At 34.4% G+C, this 14,475-nt stretch overlaps 3 protein-coding genes across 7 annotated transcripts; 2 read left to right on the forward strand and 1 right to left on the reverse strand.

The window, feature by feature from the left end:
* Positions 1-319: 319 nt before the first annotated feature.
* LOC129292653 (proteinaceous RNase P 1, chloroplastic/mitochondrial-like) lies at positions 320-4,962 on the forward strand. Of its 2 annotated transcripts, none has more exons than XM_054930244.1 (7): positions 320-2,127; positions 2,210-2,299; positions 2,405-2,586; positions 2,686-2,806; positions 3,317-3,385; positions 3,548-3,677; positions 4,568-4,962. In XM_054930244.1, the coding sequence occupies exons 1-7, from the start codon at positions 325-327 to the stop codon at positions 4,789-4,791; spliced, it is 2,619 nt and encodes an 872-aa protein (XP_054786219.1). In that variant the 5' UTR covers positions 320-324; the 3' UTR covers positions 4,792-4,962. The 2 variants fall into 2 exon arrangements, with proteins under 2 accessions (XP_054786219.1, XP_054786220.1); XM_054930245.1 differs by having other exon boundaries at positions 4,583-4,962.
* A 1,932-nt stretch (positions 4,963-6,894) lies between these two features.
* Positions 6,895-10,132, forward strand: LOC129293748 (probable protein ABIL5). The gene is made up of 8 exons (XM_054931845.1): positions 6,895-7,448; positions 7,539-7,621; positions 8,634-8,781; positions 8,959-9,058; positions 9,186-9,222; positions 9,351-9,496; positions 9,695-9,762; positions 9,856-10,132. Exons 1-8 carry the CDS (start codon positions 7,323-7,325, stop codon positions 9,940-9,942), a joined length of 795 nt encoding a protein of 264 aa, XP_054787820.1. The 5' UTR covers positions 6,895-7,322; the 3' UTR covers positions 9,943-10,132.
* LOC129293747 (rho guanine nucleotide exchange factor 8-like) lies at positions 9,363-14,212 on the reverse strand. 4 transcript variants are annotated; one of them, XM_054931843.1, is made up of 10 exons: positions 14,190-14,212; positions 13,700-14,051; positions 12,403-12,519; positions 12,142-12,296; positions 11,961-12,035; positions 11,471-11,746; positions 11,050-11,370; positions 10,299-10,944; positions 9,957-10,035; positions 9,363-9,868 (listed from the first exon to the last, which is right to left on the reverse strand). In XM_054931843.1, exons 2-8 carry the CDS (start codon positions 13,977-13,979, stop codon positions 10,528-10,530), a joined length of 1,641 nt encoding a protein of 546 aa, XP_054787818.1. In that variant the 5' UTR covers positions 13,980-14,051; positions 14,190-14,212; the 3' UTR covers positions 9,363-9,868; positions 9,957-10,035; positions 10,299-10,527. The 4 variants fall into 4 exon arrangements, with proteins under 4 accessions (XP_054787818.1, XP_054787816.1, XP_054787817.1 ...); XM_054931841.1 differs by having other exon boundaries at positions 9,363-9,703; positions 9,788-10,161; XM_054931842.1 differs by having other exon boundaries at positions 9,363-10,035.
* Between the last annotated feature and the right edge of the window lie 263 nt (positions 14,213-14,475).

Below are 14,475 nucleotides of genomic sequence, written 5' to 3' on the forward strand. Positions count from 1 at the left end.
GTCACCATGGTAAAAATTAGTTTGAGTGATATTTTTGATAAGGATGGATAAATCTTTACATATAAATTATAAATTATGCTCAAGTTTTAAAAAAATTTGATTGTAATTTTTACATTTTGTAATATTTAGTTATAAATAAATTATTTATATGGGATTTATATGTAATTTAAAAAAATACTTAAAATTGCAGACTCTTTTTCAATTCATTAAAAAGGAAAAAAAAAACCCGGGAAAAGTGAGGGACATTTTTGTCATATAAAGTTATCATGTTGCCACGTATAAGAAGATATCGACATTTGAGATGAAGCTCCATAACGGCCACAAATGGCCTCCTTTACCTTCATGTCTCTGCAACTTCAACAGCAACGAGAGCAACTTAACCCCTTCTCTTTCTCTCTCTCTAGGTACCGTCCCTCGCTCAAAACTTCTAACGTTCACTTTTTTTCTCGTTTTCTCGCTTCCTTACCACTCAAAACTAGCCATGAACGAAGATTTCATCACAATTTTCTAATTAAATCTCTAGCTTCAGTCCCAAAGTTTAGTACTTTAGAGCGTCGAACTTCGGAAAACACTAAAAGCGTCGAACAAGGGAAAGAAATTAGACATGGGTATTCTTCAGCGAATTCTATGGATAAGAGGGTCAGCAAAAATGCGGTGAAAGATCATGTTGATTCAGCTGTGGAGAAGAAATCTGAAAAGAGGTTATCTAGACGTACCAGGGAAACACCAAGTTATCGAGAAACGAAACGAACGGATCCTAGGCATTCCTCTCAGTCCTCTAAGGTTAAGTCTCTGGAAGCTAGTGGTAATTATAGAGTTAGTGAGAAAATAGAGAAGAAAGACAGTGAAAATCAGGTAGTAAAAGGGAAGAAGAAGAAATCAAAGAAGGGTAATGATTCCCCGGAAGTTAAATTGAAGGTTGCTTTGGATCAGTGTTCCAAAACAGGTGATGTGATGGAGGCCTTATCATTGTATGATAATGCTCAGAGAAAAGGAATCAAATTGGGGCAGCACAACTATACAGTGCTATTGTATCTTTGTTCTTCTGCAGCTGTTGGTGTTGTTCAACCAGCTAAAAGTGGAAGTGGAAGTCGGACTTCTGGAAGATTGGCTTTACCTAAGGAAGTTGTGAATCCCTTAGAGTTCAGAGAACTAGCAGATACAAATGAAAGGGAATTGAGTGGTAGTAAATCTAGTAATACCATGATGGACGACCTAGTTTCAGATAATGAGCGACTGGTTGACACGGTACATAGTAATGAAACAGTCAATAGGACAGAGTTGAACTCCAATGTCAACATGAACAAGTCCTCCAATGGATTCCTAAGGCAGAATACTCATCCTAGGAAGGAAGGTGATGAGATTTCGGTTGATCAAGATATTGAATACAGCCAAGAGGACCACAAAATTTTGGTAAGTGAAGATTTCAAGAAGTATGCTCTGAAGAGGGGGTTTGAGATATATGAGAATATGCGCCAAGAGGGGGTCCCAATGAATGAGGCTGCCTTAACATCTGTGGCTAGAATAGCCATGTCAGTGGGTGATGGTGACATGGCTTTTGAGATGGTGAAGCAAATGAAGATGTTGGGAATTAATCCCCGGTTGCGATCATACGATCCTGCTTTATTCGCCTTTTGCAATAATGGAGATGTGGATAAAGCATTTTCTGTTGAAAAACAAATGCTGGAAGATGGTGTCATTCCCGAGGAGCCCGAGTTAGAGTCACTTTTAAGAGTAAGCATTTTAGCTGGTAAGACTGACAAGGTCTACTATGTGTTGCATAAACTAAGAACTACTGTCAGGGAAGTCTCAAGCTCTACTGCAGATATGATTATTAGTTGGTTTAAGAGCAAGCAAGCTTCAAAGGTGGGGAAAAGGAAATGGGATAAGAGATTGATGAAAGAAATAATAGCAAATAATGGTGGAGGCTGGCATGGGCAAGGTTGGTTAGGTAAGGGGCAATGGAAAGTTTTCCATACAACTATTGGTACTGATGGAATGTGTAAATGTTGTGGAGTGCATTTGGCCACCATTGATCTAGATCCTATTGAAACAGAGAAATTTGCTGACTCGGTTGCATCTATTGCTATAATGAGAGAGAGAAAATCAAACTTTCAGAAATTTCAAGTAAGAAACACTAACAATACAAATGAGTGATAATTTTATTATTAATTGATAAGGTGGGAAAAAATTAATCTGTCAAATGCAGAAATGGCTTGACTATTATGGACCTTTTGAAGCAGTGGTAGATGCTGCAAATGTGGGCCTCTTCAGCCAAAGGAGATTCATGCCATCCAAGGCAAGTTACTGAATGTAGGAAATACTTGGTTGGTTTGCTTTCTGGATTCTTGTTGTCATTGCTATTGCAATTATTAATCATTTTCTCCTTATATAAAACCTCTAGATAAATGTTGTTGTTAATGGAATACGTCATAAGCTGCCTTCCAAGAGATATCCGCTTATTATTTTGCATAATAAGCGTATTACGGGGCACAAAATGTATGAACCATTCAACAAGGAATTGATTGAGAAATGGAAAAATGCTGATGCACTCTATGCCACACCTACTGGATCAAATGATGACTGGTAAGAAATAAAATTTGATAATTTTTATCGTACCTGCTTATTTACATGTTTGTACTGATTATAGCTTACAGGTGCTTCACATGCTAACCTGTCCTTCAGGTACTGGTTGTATGCAGCTATAAAATTCAGGTGTTTAATCGTGACCAATGATGAAATGAGAGATCATTTATTTCAACTTTTGGGAAATGACATCTTCCCCAAGTGGAAAGAAAGACATCAAGTGAGTTAAGCTCTTAAGGAAGAAAATGTTCTTTTTTATCAATATGATGCTGATATTATATATTTTCATGCAACAAAGTACTCCTCTTGTCTTTATTGTAAGGTGTTTCTAATATTTTCATGTATATTAAAAAAAGGTCGTTACATTCTTAAAAGTCAAAAACAAAAGTTGAAATTCCAGTTTTACTCTATTAAAAATTAGTTACATCCACTTCTTTTCACAATTCCTGTGAAAACTCATTAATATTACATTAACTTTACCTCTAGAGAATATTACATTACCTCTTTTATTGTTGATCAAAAAACCTTTTAGAATACCTCTTATAATAAAAACTGGAGAAGTATGATTCAAGATTGCTTTTCATTCTACTCTATCTAGAGCTGGTCTAAGTTTTCTCTTTCTTTTCTTTTCCCTTTCTTTCTTTACTTTTCTTTAACTTTTTGTTTTTTTAATTTGAGCACAAGTTACAAATATGATCATTCTAAGATCTATCTCTTTTCCTAATTCAAGGTGCATTTTAGTTTCTCTGATACTGGTCCAGAGTTTCACCTGCCCCCTCCTTGTTCTGTTGTAATTCAGGTAAGTGACGTATTTTACTGGAAATCTCTTGTGCATAATGAACACACAAAATAATTTATATTTCTGTCAACCTCTGTTAGTTTGAATTTAAAATAATGGAGATGTAGGGCAAAGGAAAAGATAATAAACAATTGAAATATAACATTGCAATAGTTGTAGCAGGAATCAGAGGAAGGCCATTGGCATATTCCAGTTAAATCAGAGGAAGATTTTAAATCAGAAAGAAGATGGCTGTGCATTACCCGTGGTAAATCAGATAAGGCTTCAGAGAATTGTTCAAAAAGATCTGAAGGTAAATGCTTCAATAGCACACAATCACTGAAGAGAGAATCTAGTTCGTTTACATGTTTATTCTTCCAACTAGATAGTGTCTTTATAAGTGTTTTTGTTTTAAACATTCACATTATTGATTCCCGCACTCTTTTATATATTTTTTTTTTTTTGTTAAATCTCTATAATATAACTCAAATTTGTGACTATGCATCTGACTTCACATCTGCTCATCGACCGATGCTAACCTCTTGGGATGGATCACTAGAAATTGTTTTAAAGGTTAATGTGTCTGTCAATGTTAGGGAAACAATATCTTGCATTTTTTTTTTGGCATATTCTCTTGTAACTTGTTTTGTAATTATTTCTTTATATATTTTTTGTCTAGGTCTACAGTTCCTGTACTTTACATTTTCTATCTTTGCCTTGGACATGTTAATGGAAAAATTTGGGAAAGTTTATTCCTTTTTTTTTTTGGACGGAAGGGAAAGTTTATTCTAGGTGTAGGAAACTTCAATCCAGAGATATTTCTATTTTATGCATTTTTGGGCTTCCTTTAGAGAACCCAGTGGCACATATTTTTACATGGTAAAAAGGATATGAGATTTAGAAATTTCATACCAGTTATCATTTTTTTCCTCTCCGATTCTGTCATTTTCATCTTCCCTTCCCCATTTTTTCTTGACATTCTACATCATCCGACTTCTTCAAACCATTTCTTTTCTTTTCATTATATTTTAAGGGGGGAAAACCTATTTTTCATGTTTAGTGCAGAACTGCTTGCATCTGCTGATGATTTCATTACACTATCTCACACTTCAATATACCCAGTTACTTGTTCATTTTTGTTTTTCATCCCTATACATCAACCGTATGAATCTATATTTGATATGGATTCTCAACTTCTGCAAGGTGTTGAATGTGTAGAATCTGCTCCTGAAGCTGCATCTGCTGAGGAGTTACATGTAAATCATGACAACCACAAAGGAGAAAGAGAGGAACATCGAAAAATGTACACAAGTCTTAGAGATATATTTTCAGCATCAGTGTCATTGGAGTCAGATCATAGGACCCTGTTAACTGAAATTGAAGAAGCAGAGTTTCTTGGTGGCTGTACCATTGATTTTCAAATATGAATTTCATTTTATGTTCAGTGCCATGCATGATACTCTATAAATTTAACTGCTAGGTATAATAAAGTGAAGTTCCATTTTAGGTTATATATATCATAAGGGATTTGATAGGACACAATGTGGTTGTGCAATCTAAATAGCAGGTCTCACCTAGTGAGATAAAATTTCTTGTTATTTTGGTATATAGCAGAAGGGATTAGTATATTGGTAATGGAATAGATAAAGTGGTCCCAGCACTTCTGTTTTTGAAATAATCTTATTAACTTTCAGGACAATTGATTTGATAATTGGTCCTCGACTTGCCATTCTCATAACGGTACATTCTTAGAAGTTAGTTGGTGGGATAGTAAAATTGGATCCTGTAAATTAATGTATCGTACATTTAGAAAGAACTGAAACAAAAGAATTCAATCATATGTTGGGATTTTATCTCACATTCACATTTATTATTTATTCTATTTCTATTTTTCTTGAGACCCGCTACATGCATTTGTTTTTTGAATGAGGAGACTTCAAATCCAAGGGACAATCATTTTCTTTCTTGGCAAGGGATGGATTGGTTTTGACTTTCACCGAATATATATATACACACACACACACATATATCATAAAGTCAATAATGGTAAATTTTATCAATGCAATAAGACATTAATGTATCAATATAAAAATACATTATTTTTTTTATTTAATTACTTGGTATCCTAAGACACTTGGAGATGTTACAACTTCACATCCAAACTAATCCAAATCCCTATTGTGTAATTGTGATTACCAGTGGAGGCCTCACAGATATATGCATTATTTTTTTTTAGCTAAGTAGGTAAATGATTTTTCACTGCTTTTTATCTTGTACTATTTTCTGCAAGCCAATGCCTTTACATCCATATATCAAATGAGCTAGTTAATCTTGTAATTCCTTAATTCTTGCATATATTAACAATTAACAAGTAAATTTATGTCATATGTGATATACAAGTATCTTTATTAGCTCAAAGAAACATTAAACATGATGAATTGAAATTGTAGGACTTGACTCCCAAATTTATTCTAGACGGTGCAGCTTTAATATTAAAAAATTCCTTAATTCTTGCATATATTAACAATTAACAAGTAAATTTATCTCGTATGTGATGTACAAGTGTCTTTATTAGCTCAAAGAAACATTAAACGGGATGAATTGAAATTGGAGGACTTGACTCTCAGATTTATTTGGATGGTGCAACTTTAATATTAAAAACTTTTAATATTAAAGCTGCACTGTCTAAAATAAATTTAGATAGTTAATTTATAAAAATTGTAAAATTTTAATATTATATCTAGATCATATATATTAAATTTGGACTATTTAAATTGATAAAAAGATTTATTAAAATTATTTTAGTTTATATAATTTTTTATTTTAATAAAATAAAATATAAAAAATTAAATCTGAATGGTTCAAATTTATCTCTAGCTACTCCAAGAGAAGCCAAGTCCAAAATTGTAATGGCTTGATGCTAAACATAAAAGAGACATGAGTTATTTTATTTTGTACTAGGTTCAAATGGGAAAAAAAAACACTTCTTTTGGTATGATTGTCAAGAAGAAAAGAAAATAGAAATGGTTACTGTTATATCTTATATTATACATAAGTCACATTATAAAATAATGGTCCTGTTTATTCAACATTTTATGTGAGGCCAGGCTTACTTGTAAGACTATGGGGGCAATTTCGCTCACAAATAAACAGAAATTTGAACTTAAAGATTTGACCCCCAAACCCAAAAAGAAAAAAGAAAAAAAAAATCTAGTTGCCCTTTTAAAAATGCAGTTCACGGAGCATTGGCTAAAGAAAGAATGAATGAGTGAAATTAATTGCCATCGGCATTTTGTTGCATAAAACCAATAATAGAACATAATTTTTTATTTAAGAAAGTGTGCGAGTTTGTGTGTTTTGCAAAATGGCGGGAAATTGAAGCAAGCGCCAAAGACAGGTTATTAATTATTTAATTTAATACTCGATCAACTAACGAAGGGACCGACATATAGCTTCGATGTTTGCATGTGAAGCACCCTTTTAGGAGAAGAGAGCTTATATGTAAATATGTAGTGTGTGTGTGTGTGTGTGTAATATTCTCTCACATGAAGCTTTGCATGTGATGGGTCTAATTCTTGACCCATAAACTCTCCAGGACATTGTCGTGCCAATTTCCCATTCAAAAAGCAATCTTGAGGAATGCAATTATTGTTTTTTGTGTGTTTATCTGAGCATTCTTCAGAATCTGCAACACAACCTTGTCTTTATTAGAAGATTCCCAGACGATAATCTCACTGAAGACTACCAAATAACAATTGTTTATCTGATTTCCATCTTTTTTTCGGGGGAAAGAAAAAATGAAAGCTCAACAGAATATCACGGGACTGAAACTTTTTAGATACTTGTCATTTTTCTCCATTTAGTGCGTGCTGATGCAGAATCTCAGATTGTTCATTTCTCATTTGCCTCACCATTTCACAAAAACCCCTCTTCTTCACTCTGTTTAAAAGGGAATTTCATGACCCAGAAGAGCCTGGATATGAAACCCATGGCTTCTGCATCACTCTGTGAAAACCCAGAAGCCGAGGTTGAAGAAGAAGAAGAAGAAGAAGACGAAAGCTTGCTTTTTGCCAAGTCTCTTCAGGTTTGTTTTGTATCTTACCTGTATTGCCATAGGGTTCTCCTTTCGATTTTAAGATGTCACATTTTTATTTTTGGTTCACGGTGATAGTAGGAACTTAGAGGACTTCAATCTCAGCTTCGTGATGCTGCAGATATCTGTGAAGCGACATTCTCAGAGAGCAAAGAAAAAAAAGAGTGAGTCATCTCTCACCTCTCTTGCTTCCATAGTCACTAAATGTATATCTTTCAACTAGTTGATTCCAAATATTTGAAATTATACACACTATTTCCTCAAATATTATATAGAATCTAATATATGAGCTGCTTATGAAGGATTTTATTATATATTTTGATGTCTGTTGTAATTCTTCAAAGTTTTTGTGACTAGATCCTGTAGTCAACGTTCAAACTAAGGATGAAATAGATGAGAAAAATACTTTCAAAGAGACTAATAAGTATACATTTTAAACTAGTATATTTTCCTATAGAATATATGCACAGGATGTTAGTGAAAATACGGTTGAAGAAATCAAGGATATGATTAAAAAAATTGGAAATAGATATAGGAAAATACTATAAGTGCAGTGGAAATATTAAAAGAATTACATTACATGTGGAATCCGAAAATGATGAGTTTATTACTATTTCAATATCTGTTTAATTGACTATATGCCAGTTTGTGATATGTATAGATTCTCCAATCTTGGCCAATATGCTTCTGAGTTACAGTCATCAGTGTAAAGTAAAAATATAAAGAAAGAAAAGGCTCCGTATTCTTAAATTTGGGTCTAACAATGCTCAAATTTGAATTAGTCAATACTAAATACCAGATATTTGTTGAAAAAAAAGGAAATTTAGAGCTCTCTCATTAACTTCTCATAATGCACAAGGGTGTGTTATAACTTAAAATTAAACAATTAGCATCTTAAATTTTCTTCTGTTCTTTATATAGTTCCACTTTCAAACTAAACCCAAGATTGAAAGCTTAGGAAGTACAGGGATGGAAGCTATGCTAGCAGCAGCAAACGTTTAGTTACTCACTTGAAAACTTCAAGATGTTAGTGTTGAGACCTTTGACTCCCACATTATAAGCCTAACCACCAGAATGCTGAGAAGTTGATATTCTTTCTTGATTGGTTTTTCATGCTTTGGAAGCTTTGTTTGGCTTCTGGATATGGTGACAGACTGGGGTTTCTGTGTTTGGCAGATTGCTGGAGAACACAAAAGAATACCTATGCAGGGCTGTGGTAACTGTTGTTGATCATCTTGGAAATGTCTCAGCTAATCTCGAATCACTTATTTCTCAAACTAACGCGTTTTCCGAGGCTGAGTTACGCATCAACTGCCTCAAACAAGTTAGTGGCATTATTTTGCAGCAATCCAAATAGTTGATATATATATATATATATATATGAAGTTTAACAGATAGTGTTGACCATCAGAAATGAATGCAGATATAGCCTTTGCTATAAAAACATTAAATAAAAGTGAGAAGAGTTGTTAGTTACTGAACTTAGTATTTTTTTTGGCAGAGACTGCTTTCATGTGATCAATATGCTCATAGGCTTGCTCTCACCAAGTTGCAGTGGAGTGAGAATTTGCCAAGATTCCATTCACGTTACTTATCATCATGTAAGAATTTCATGATAATCATTTGTTTCTTTTCAGAGACGGTAAATTTTTCTATACTGTTATAATTTTCATGCATTTTTATCTGATCCTTTTTTATTTTTCCTTTCTACTTTCATTCTTTGGTCAGTAACAACCTTTGAGAGGTCCGGCAGTGAAAAATTCAGGTACTTCTTTCATTACTCAATACCCTGAAGAATATGATCATTAAAAGATCTTAGGTCACATGTTAAGATGCTACTTTAATTCCTTAGCCTTTCTCATTGTTTCATCTCTCTTTTTAAATCTTATTCAGGGACTCAGATAGTAAAGCTCCTCCAAAAATTAAAGATATTGTGCTTGAGGAGGAGGATTTGCCACTTTTTATGTACACCCAGAAGCCATGTCCAAACTTTAAGTTAACCACTGCTACTGATAAGGGGCATACCAACTTGCCCTTAGGTAAGATATTGTTTTCGTGGCAACAAATTTGCTGCTATCAAATCAATCATGATAATCATACAACTAGATCGTTCAAATGTTTTCTTCACTGTGCCATATGTCTATTGAAAAACCTATTAGCAAACGCCTAAAATTTTTTTACTTAAAACTAGTCTAAGCTTCTTCTGCTCTCTGGGTTTGACAATACTTCATCTACAGATATGGTACCTGTTCAGGACGCAATGACGGTCTTAACAAAAGTCCCAAATCAAACATTTCATTTCCAAGTGAGTTTGGCTCATGTAATCCAACCTCATTTGAACTGTCTTGGCTTGGCTCTTTGGATCTTAATTTCTGATGCCGAATGAGTTTATATGTAGGTGAACCAGAAACCTGGACGCCAAAGAAAATCATTGCGTGGCAGTGACATGTTATGGCTCATACGGCCCAGAAAGCATTCACAGTAATTAAGCTGGAGAACCTATTTCTTCATCTTCTGGTCCTGTGTGTGTTTTTATGGTGATGTCTCTTTAGTGAGGCGCTTTTCAAGGTTGTAACTTCTGTAATTATGATAGGAAAGATCTCCATGATACAGAGGGATTTGGATTTAGCATATCAGACTGTTCATATTCAGTGAACTTGAAATTTTTTTAAAAAGGAACGATCAGGTTCCAAATGCCTACAAACTATATTTAAATTTATTATTGAACAAAATATTAGTAAAAGAATAAAGAATATAAGCCAGTACTGACACAACCTATTTGATTTTACGGAGCATAGGAAAGAAGACTAGTACACAAAAGATAGGGGTGAGAATATTTACGCCTGCACTGTGAATGATTTCTTCCTGATTCCTTTTTTTGCTGTGAGTTTCTCTCCTTTTCTCCTTCCTCTTCGGAATTGGATCTTCTCAATTTCTCTCATTTGAAGAGTAATGCACCCTATAAATTGTGGGTTGGGTATACTGAATAATTGATCTTTTTTAAAAAAATGTGCTGTAAATTTAGAAGAGAAATTGAGAATATCCAATAGTTTCACATGGTTCATTGATGTCAATGGCGAGGTATGGGACTTTTGATAGCGTACAGGTGCTCAATCTTGTCCCAGTAGGATTTCTTGGTGTACTTGGGAGTTTTATTTGAACTCTTTTCCTCGTTTTCTTTAGAGTTCACTTCATCCAAGTCTCCAGAGTTATGCATGTCATCCCTTCCATTGGAAGAAGGCCAGTTCATGAAATCTGAGAGAGTCATGGAGGATGGTGTCTCTGATGAAGAATTCAACTTTTCCGTCTCTTCCCCAGGGTTTCGGCTCATGTCTTCATCGACTGACAACATCCTGTTATGTGTTGGCATTGATGGATTGGTAGCCATGGAATCAGCATATAGCACATCCTCAATCCTTGACGACACTGTATAAGCCAAGCTTTCTATAACCCTTGAATAGCTTTCTAGAATGGACTGTCCTACATCCTATGCAGATTTTAACAGCAATAAATCTAATCAGCAACATGAAAAATCTTGATGGTTGAAACTATAGAAAACAAAGATGAGCTGCAATTAATGGTTTGTTTTTACCTTATTGTATTGGATCTTGCTGATTTCAAGTGAAGACTGTGGAAGTCCTGGAAACTTCTGTTTAATTAACAACAATATTGTCTCTGCTCTATCCTCAAAGAGCTCCCTCTTCTCATGGCTGACAGCTGAACCCCAGGAAGATTTGCTATCCTTGTTGGTCATCTTTCTTCTCCATATCACTATAGAAGCTTCAATCCTATTCTTGAGGTCAAGAACTTTGTGCTCATTTGACAAGTCCATAGATGAGAGGAACTGTCCAGGATCAAAGTAATCCTCTGTGATAAATTTATAGAGTGAATCACCAAGGCTTTCTCTACCATTCTGCCAAACATGCCAAGGAAAACATTGATCAAAGTATCTCAAGAAACAAAGTACTTGAGCATTGATAGACATGGATGCTTTAGAAAGATATGTATTTTACTTTGGGAAGAGATTCAATGTAGTTTTCAGGAATCTCCATCTCAGATAGCACTTGAGCATTAATAGCCATGGCTGCTTTAAGTACTTGGGTGACAGAGTCCTTCTGGATATACATCCATTTTCTTCCCGCATCTGATAATCCATCTGGGGGAACTTTGACAGTTGGTAGCCACCATTTGTCACTCTTCCTATGGTTATTATTGCTAGCTTCAGATTCATCATCACCCTTTTTAACATACCAGAATTCAGTCTGATCTTTGAAATTATCTAACGTGTCCTGTTCCATTGTAATCGAGTTCGTTAGCGAGAGTGTGAAATTGACAGACTAAGAAGTTATCTGCAAATTTAAGAGAGAGAGAGTCTATAGAATCTACATACATTATAGGATCCACCATTGATAGAATTAATACTGGTGCACGTTCCAAGATCGTATACCACACTAAACCAAATGGATTGGGAAATCACGGAAAAGGTAAAATTTAGCTACTTACAATAAGCATTGCATCAAGCTTGCGTAAGGCAGGGATGTTCATGAGCAGATCAATTCGTTGCCGCGTAGTCATGATCTATACAGTCAAACACAAAACTTATTATGCATGTCTGACCAAACTGAAACTGAAATTTAACATTGTTGGTTCGAAGAGATGAGAGAATGAAGGTCCAGAAGATCACCTCCATGCACGTCCCATCTTTTCCTATCTGTTTTGATGGAACAAACTCGACAATGTGATCTGTCACAGACAAAAGCCAGTCAACTTCTCTTCTCCACCTTGCTTTGCTTTCTGCAGACATTGGCGCCAGTTTTGATTGTTCTCCGAAAACAGATGCTGCATGTGCATGTTTCACAACCAAGCAAATTGTTACATCAAAAAAATCAAGGTTGCATTTGTTTTATGATGGAACTTTTTGAACCACTTTTTCTTTTTTGCATACCAGCTAAGTTTGTTATTGCATTAGACAAAGCCAAAGCAGAAGAAACTCCCTTTCCAGCACCTGACATATCTTCTCCCAGCAGCAGCCTAGAAAATCTTTCTTTTATCATCTCCACTTCTGAATTCAAGCACTAAAATATATCAAGGAAAGCAAAAAACATACGCTATGCTATTTGATGATCATCTTGTGTGACTCCTGAACATTTTGAAGTGCAAGTATTGGAATTTGATTTGGTCATTGGGACTACTTGGAAATAGTGTCATTGTATATGTTGGGTTTTATCCATTCTTAATATACTGATGAGCCAGCCCCAAGTCCTATTTTATTTGATTTAATATAATTTATCAATATTAATTTCTGGATCAGGGAGGGAACAGCTTTTCTACATGAGAATAACTGACAAATATGGTTCCTACTAGTATGGGATGCTGGTTATGTGAAACCGACAAAAAAAAGGGGGGGGGGGAGTATCATTGAAGAACTATTGAAAGAATTTAGATCATCATTTGCTTCCTAAAATAAAATAAAATAGAATGGATTAAAAATAAAGGTAAAAATACGATGATCAAAGAGGATAGATGAATACATTTATAAAGGAGAGGAGTAATTTAGTTTATAGGGTTAGGAATCATGATTCATAAGATTTTTTGGAGGGTATGATTTTTTCTACATTTGTAATATATATTAATGAGTTTCATAATGCTTATCATGAGGGGAATGGTGATTTAGTTCATTTTTGTCTTGATTTTTTCAATCCATTTCATTTTATTTTATTTTAATAAGCAAACGTGACCTTAATATCTAATAAAGACTTTGAGCAAGTAAACATTAGTAATTAACAAGTGAAGTTCAAGTTTTAATAAATATTCATTCCACCCAAATCCTTGTTTGATATTAAATTCTTTGAAGGGCCATTTATTGATATTCTCCAAAAATAATTATTAGTTAGAATTCATAAGTTTTTGACTAGAGTACAGGTAAGACATTCTCATATCTCAAAATCTCACAATATGATCCTATTTATAAATTATTTTTAACATGTTTTGTTATAATTAAGAAAATCTTAAAATTTATTAATTTTGTCTACAAATTTAACAAGTTTTTCAACCTTGCTCTTAAATGTGCATGTTTTAATAACGGCAATGCACTTTCTTTTCCTAAAATTTAATGTAAGATAAAAAAAAATTTGTGATAAAAATTTAACTACGTTAGTTAATTATAAATAAAATATTTTTCCTATATAGATATTGAGGAGGTAAAACTCCATAATCTTGAGTTGAAATGTGACGATACAAACCAGTTTGTGGCTTGGCAGGTTTAGGGCCAGCTGTTTCCGCACCCAAGTTTGCAGGTGAAGCATTATGTTGATGATTAATCGCTGGCTCTATATGCGGATGATTTCCCACTGAGGATGCATTGTCATTGCCATTGAAGCTGTTAGGCATTTCATTATCAGATTCTGCTTCTGCCCTATCATCTTCAACCTCCTCCTCGCTGTCGTGACGCGAACCGTCAGAAATTAAATGGTGGATTCGTTTCCCAATCCGCCTAAAATGAAAAGACCTAGTCTTCTGCATGATGATTGTGGGTTTGCGAAGAACAAGCCAGAATCATCGTTTACTGAAGAACTGCATCTTTAATTTCTTTCTCTGCAATAATTGAAACCTTGTTTGGACAAAGACTGTGATGTTAAGTAATGGGTACATAGAAATAGAATGACAAGTGTTTGAGATTGAAGCAATGTCCGTGACTATAGCGTGAAATTTTTTCTCTGTCTATTTCTCTACCATCCATCGCTTTTTGATTCTTGCGTGGTTGTTCATTGATCCGCTCAAAGAAGAGAAAAATGAAAATCATGGAGTAAAATGGCTATTAGTGGAAATGATTGAGCGATTAATGTCGAATGGGATTGGATTGTTGGCGGAGATCCACGAAAAGAAGGAATTGTGAACTATAATTAGAATGCCGTTGATCTTGTTTTCACTGAGCGACGTTAAGATTTGATTCCACTATTGGAATAGCCATGCATGCAGTTCAAACCAGAAATAATTAATCACAAATATAAATTAGGAA

This window comes from Prosopis cineraria, unplaced genomic scaffold (assembly GCF_029017545.1).
Source record: "Prosopis cineraria cultivar Desert tree isolate PC_DT_omini unplaced genomic scaffold, ASM2901754v1 PC14, whole genome shotgun sequence".
NCBI classification, from domain to species: Eukaryota; Viridiplantae; Streptophyta; class Magnoliopsida; order Fabales; family Fabaceae; genus Prosopis; species Prosopis cineraria.